The sequence below is a fragment of the Phocoena phocoena genome, chromosome 11, assembly GCF_963924675.1.
Source record: "Phocoena phocoena chromosome 11, mPhoPho1.1, whole genome shotgun sequence".
NCBI classification, from domain to species: domain Eukaryota; kingdom Metazoa; phylum Chordata; class Mammalia; order Artiodactyla; family Phocoenidae; genus Phocoena; species Phocoena phocoena.
The window spans coordinates 81,103,405-81,109,404 of NC_089229.1; the positions used below are offsets into that span (position 1 = coordinate 81,103,405).

At 46.8% G+C, this 6,000-nt stretch overlaps 1 protein-coding gene across 3 annotated transcripts in view; it reads left to right on the forward strand.

Moving 5' to 3' along the window:
- ITPR2 (inositol 1,4,5-trisphosphate receptor type 2) overlaps positions 1 to 5,719 on the forward strand; it is a 523,170-nt gene extending 517,451 nt beyond the window's left edge. For all 3 annotated transcript variants that reach the window (XM_065887013.1, XM_065887016.1, XM_065887015.1), the window contains 2 exons: positions 4,521 to 4,682; positions 5,633 to 5,719. In XM_065887013.1, coding sequence (XP_065743085.1) covers positions 4,521 to 4,682; positions 5,633 to 5,719 — 249 coding nt within the window. The remainder of the gene's footprint in view (positions 1 to 4,520; positions 4,683 to 5,632) is intronic.
- Positions 5,720 to 6,000: the final 281 nt, after the last annotated feature.

Consider the following 6,000-nt stretch of genomic DNA (forward strand, 5'->3'; position numbering starts at 1 on the left):
ATTTTAGAAGGCTTGAGAAGCTCTGGATTTCCCATCACCAAGTAGCTAGGATCATACACTGTAACCTCGGAATCTAACACTTAATCTGCAGCTTCCCTGACTTTATATTACCCTGTAGTTAAACATTTTCATTCCTGATGAAATAAGGAAATGGTGTCATATTGACTAACCAAAGTCGCCATGGGACTCTGCTAATCACAAGCATGATCACGAGATGTACGTAGCATATGTGAGTAACCGAGAAATAACAAATCAAATCCAACCGCTTTGTTAGATGATGGACACATTACAAGTCGACGCGGTGAGGGAGTGGTGTCCTGTTAACCAGTCACCGTTCTGAGTGTCTGTCCTGCGGTTCTGGCTCAGGCTGAAGTGCGGCGCTCTCCTTTCTCACCGGGCTCAGGCTGAGCCTTCCATGGAAGCCGCTCTTTTTGACACTGGAGCAGAGAGAGGAACCTTGGGGTATTTCATTGGAAACAACTCTCAGTGAACAAGCCTGTGCAGCATTTATTCTAAGAACTCTGCTTGATTTGAGTTAATTTTGGTGCAAAGAATATGCTTTCTGCACGAATTTGGAGGAACATCAGTTGTGAACATTTATTTTTAAAAGAGTGGCGCTTTTTTGTAAAAAGAGGACAAAAGACCATACATTTAGGTTGCTTATTTTTTGCCATTTTAGGGAGATGCAGAACATTCAAGTCAGGTTCCTAAAAATGAAGAAAAGGAACCAGAAAGCATTCAATACTGAAAAAAAATTCTTAATGACATGTTATATTTTAGCTTCAGATTATGGTCCGTTGATATACAGAGGAAGAGAGGAATGAAACAAAAAGCACAAAGGAGAGAAAAGGCTGAGAACCAGGCAAACAAACAAAAACAGAGAAAGATACAGGCAGTGAAAGGAAGAAAGATGAGAAAAACCAAAAGAGGGTTAGAAGAGAGAATGATTTTTAGGGACTAGGAGAAAGGACGGCGGAGCTGGGTGGCTTTCCTAGCCAGCCCTTAAGCCCGGCTTGTCACTGTTTTCATCATCTTTGATTGAGGTCTTACTCTCCACCTAGACTGTCAATTCCACCAGCACAAGAACTGCACTGGGTTTGGCTCTCTATTGTCTTCCCAGTGCCTAGCACAGACATAGTCAACACTGTAAGAATTAGTCAATGAATGGATGAACAAAGGAACAAGTGAAGAAAGAATGTGTAAGGGAAGAGTCCTGTGGCCCAACCAGCTGGGGCAGTGGTCCCCTGAGAACTGCCATTGTTTCCTCAAAAGCAAGAGACCGTGGACTGGGCTGACCTGGGCCCCGCAACACCTACAAGAGCATTTCCTCAGAGGCAATTCCACCGTCTCACCCATGTTCTCTTTGCTAAGCATTAGAACACTGTTTTGTCTCTCTTTCTCTTGGAAACTTTCTGAAAGCTGATGTTTTCGCCAGCCCCACCTCGGGTCCATCACCATGTCTCCTGGTACCTTCTCACCCCAGGCCCAGTTGTCTGAGGTTCTCAAACGCTTCTGTTCCGTCAGCCTCCCTGGAATCCCTGTCCTGATACAGACCAACTCTCCTCTCCTACAAGGCTGCCTTCTTGACTCTCCTGAGAGGAGTCCCCTGTCCTTTAGCCCACTGGTGGCAGCGGCCGATCTTCCTACCCCCTCAGTACGAAGGGCCCCAGAAGAGGGTCAGCTGACTCAACTCCCCATCGCCAAGAAATCATCACATCTTCACCGTCATGTGAAAACCCATTCTTCAAGCCTTTCCATCACTGTCTTTTAATACCCCCTGGTCACTCCTGTGTGTCATCCACCCCTTCTACTGACCTCCTTCAGGATGAATTCGCGGATTTCGTGCATGATTCATCCAAAAGATTCTCCTCTGCAAATTGTGATTTTTTTAAATCTGTAGTAAAATATACATAAAACATAAAATTTTACCATTTTAACCATTTTACGTGTAGAGTTTTATGGCATTCAGTACCTTCACCTTGTTATGCAGCCATCACCACCGTCCATCTCCAGAGAGTTTTCATCTTCCCCAACTAAAACGCTGTACCCATGAAATACTGACTCCCCAAATTCCCTGGTATTTTATCAGATTTCAGGCCCTCTCACTCTAGAATTTTTATTTCCTGAAGTTGTGCTGCCTTCAGAATTTTAAATATTATTCCACTTTCTGTCCACAGTCTCCCTTCTTGCCAGGAGGCCTGGATGCAGACAGGTCTGGGTGGGGATCCCAGCCAAACTATTTGCCAGCCTCAGTTTCTTTATTTGTAAAATTCAGGTATAGGTAATACGGTAGATAATATAAATACTGAATAGATAAGAGAACTGGAGTCCACTGGATCGTCGAAAGGATTACGTGCTGACAGAGCATTTAGCACAGGTCTGTGCTTCTCCATCCCTCCTACCAGTCCACACACTAGTGTGCCTCACTCCAGCCACTGCTCTGCTGACATTCCTGGCTTCCCGATGCCTTTGTCTTTCTGAGGCCCGTTCCAGGGGACACACCATCTTGTATCAGTCCAACTCTCTGCCTCAACTCCACACCCACTTGGGCTGTTGGTGAACAGTGGGCTTTGCCGGAGGCATTACAAGGCACGGTCTCCCGGGCTTCCCTGGTGGCGCAGTGGTTGAGAGTCCGCCTGCCGATGCAGGGGACGCGGGTTCGTGCCCCGGTCCGGGAAGATCCCACATGCCGCAGAGAGGCTGGGCCCGTGAGCCATGGCCGCTGAGCCTGCGCGTCTGGAGCCTGTGCTCCGCAACGGGAGAGGTCACAACAGTGAGAGGCCCACGTACCGCAAAAAAAAAAAAAAAAAAAAAAAAAAGGCACGGTCTCCCACTCCGCCCCTGCAAGCAATTAATGGGCCCCTATTTGGCTTCCTCTTCCCATTCCTCATGCCAGCCATTTCAGATCTTTCCTCTTCACTCCATCCCCCTACCCTGCCACTACCCAAGCAGTTACCATTTATCTTCTATGTCTCCACAGTTCAGAGTTCTTAGACTTTAGTGCACATAGGACTGATGCAGGTCCCCTAAGAGGTTCTAATTTCGTAAGAGACAGTGGGGTTGAAATCTGCTATTTTAACAAGCAACCCCAGGGGATTTTGATATGCAGAGTGCCCCGTTCACTTTTTGTGGAGGGCTCTCCTAAGCCACAAGCTCCTTGAGAGCAGACATTTTGTCTTACCTGATTTTCATCTCTAAATACCTGGCAATAGATATTGAAGGATTGATTGAATGAATGAATCTGGCTGTCACTCTGCACTTCTGCATAAGTTACCATTCTCCTTTGAAATGCTAATTGGCTACAGCTATTTAAATGCAGCTTAAATCTCTTTAATATGTTTTATCCTATCCTTTATCAGCCCTTTTCACTGCCATTGGGGGTAGGGGACTGTAAAGAACGTGTTATTCTCTGACTAACAACTACCAAAAAAAAAAAAAAAAAAACCAATCCAAGGGCCAGATGAGGTTTAGGCAGAAGTGCAGAGATACATAGGTTGGGTCTTTCCCCTTTCCTCTTAGGGGAGGAACGTACTCTGCGGACCCTTGTTCTAGAGATCAGCTAGGCAGACGTCTTTGTAGCCACTGCAGTGGACTTTTCTGGAGTTGAAAGAATCTGAAGCAGGAAGGTCACTGCTAGGGATATTGGGAGAAGGTGACTTAGAGAAATAGGTAGAGATACAGACTGACGTATCCAATCAGTGGTGGAAAGGCTCACCTGCCTTCAAATCCTAACTCTGCCATTTTCTAGCTTGTGATGAGGGTAATTAAACTGCTGGGGCTGCTTGATTCCTCGTCTGTAAAATGGGACAGTGATTTACCTTGCAAGCTCTTTTGAGGATTGAAAGACGGGGTGTAAGTAATTCACAGTGATTCTATGATGGTAGGCAATCAGGCAGAGTTTTCAAGAGAGGTGGGTATCTCGTTAACCATCTGCCTTTACCACGATGGAGGGGACACACACACACACACACACACACACGTATGCACTCACACCCCTACCCTCAGTCAGCCTGGAAAAACAGAAGTGGCACCAGCTATTGCCCTCTGGGGAAGTCTAACTCTAAAACCTCCCTCCCACTGTAATAAAATGTTTCCAAAGAGAGCAGACAGGGTAACCTAGGGCCATGCCCTTCCACTTCCCTCTTCCCTGAGCAGAGCTGGGAGCCTGTCTTGGGGAAGTGGGAGGTAAACCAGCATGGGTGGCTGGAACTGAAACATTTCTTTTAGCATCTCCAGACCCTACGTCATCAAGATTCACTGATCGCCCACAGCGTTCAGGGCGCTGCTCTAAATACTTTATCCGGGACCTCCCTGGGAGCCCCTACAAAGTTTGTTGCAATATTTAATTCCCACCCTCAACCTCTCCCCACCCCTGGCCAGAAAGAGTACCTTTTGCTTTGGGTGCTAGGAAACTTTGATTTAAATGTTAGTAATAATGAACACTTATAAACATTCTTTACAGAACTTCAGGCGCTCTTCTATATTTATTCCCTTGTTCCTGCACATGTATTTGTCTTTAGGAGAAGAATTTGGACTGGTTTCCTCGGATGCGAGCTATGTCCCTCGTTAGCAATGAAGGTGACAGCGAACAAAATGAGATTCGGAACCTGCAGGAGAAGTTGGAATCGACCATGAGTCTGGTCAGACAGCTGTCGGGTCAGCTGGCGGAGCTCAAGGAGCAGGTGGGTGCGCTCGGCAGATGGAGCTGGGGGGGCCGGGGCATGTGAAATTGTTCACTACTGTGAGAGAGGGGTGGCTGGAGACTCCTGGGCGCAAGATTGTTATCCACGATGGACGGTAAATTCCCATAAAAAAAACACCCCACGTTGTGTTGTAAGAACCAGACCTCTACAAGCAGAGGCTACTTCTACTTATCACACCTCCCCATCTTGTGTGACACTTCTACGGAACGGGGAAGGAAGGAGCAGATGCCGAAAGACAAGGACCTCTTTGGACTTTTTTTTATAGAAAATCGTATTCTTTTTTTTTTTTCCTTTCGTGGTGCGCAGGCCTCTCACTGTCGTGGCCTCTCCCGTGGCGGAGCACAAGCTCCGGACGCGCAGGCCCAGCGGCCATGGCTCACGGGCCCAGCCGCTCCGCGGCACGTGGGATCCTCCCGGACTGGGGCACGAACCCACGTCTCCCGCACCGGCAGGCGGACCCCCAACCACTGCGCCACCAGGGGAGCCCTAGAAAAATCGTATTTTCTGCCATCATAACCATTACTATATCCATCAGAAAGGCAGATCGTCATTAGTACCTGTCATTTCAACACTACAATCAACCCCTTTGTCGTGTAAAATTGTTAGCATTAGTAAAAATAATATCAAAAGTAACCGTGGTAGGTTTTAAAATGACTAAGGTGATGGCGATGATTATATGTGTGTTACAAGCAAGGGCTGCTTTAAAAGAACCACAGTTCCTCTTTCTTAACCACAGGGAGTGGTTTGCTCTGTTTCTCTGCCTAGGGAAATTCACTTTAAAAAATATTTTCTCTTTTTTGGTAAATATATTTTCTATGATGCTGGACAGACTATAGGTGCTTGGGAAATATTCACCCAACATTGTGTGTCCCACCAGCACTGAGCATGAGTGAGAAAATCAGCTCAAGGCATTCTCTCTTTTCCCCCAGATGACAGAACAAAGGAAGAATAAGCAGAGACTGGGCTTTCTCGGATCAAACACACCCCATGTGAATCATCACATGCCACCGCACTGACACCATGGGGGCAGCCGTGACTAGCCTGATCACTGAATAAAGAACTGAGATGGAGGGGAGCGAACAGTGCCTATTGTTGAAAAGTTAAAAACAACCAAGTGCCAAGATGTTGAGTGGTTTAGCTCCGAGACAATTTCTAACTGTGTTTTCATGGTTGAGAAGACCAAACTTAAAATGCAGCCACTAAAAGGCACACATCACGCATTCTTAATGCAAAGAGAGGTCCCTTGCTCAAATGGACGGAGAAGGTAGGGGGAGGCGGGGTGGAAGGAGATGCAGGG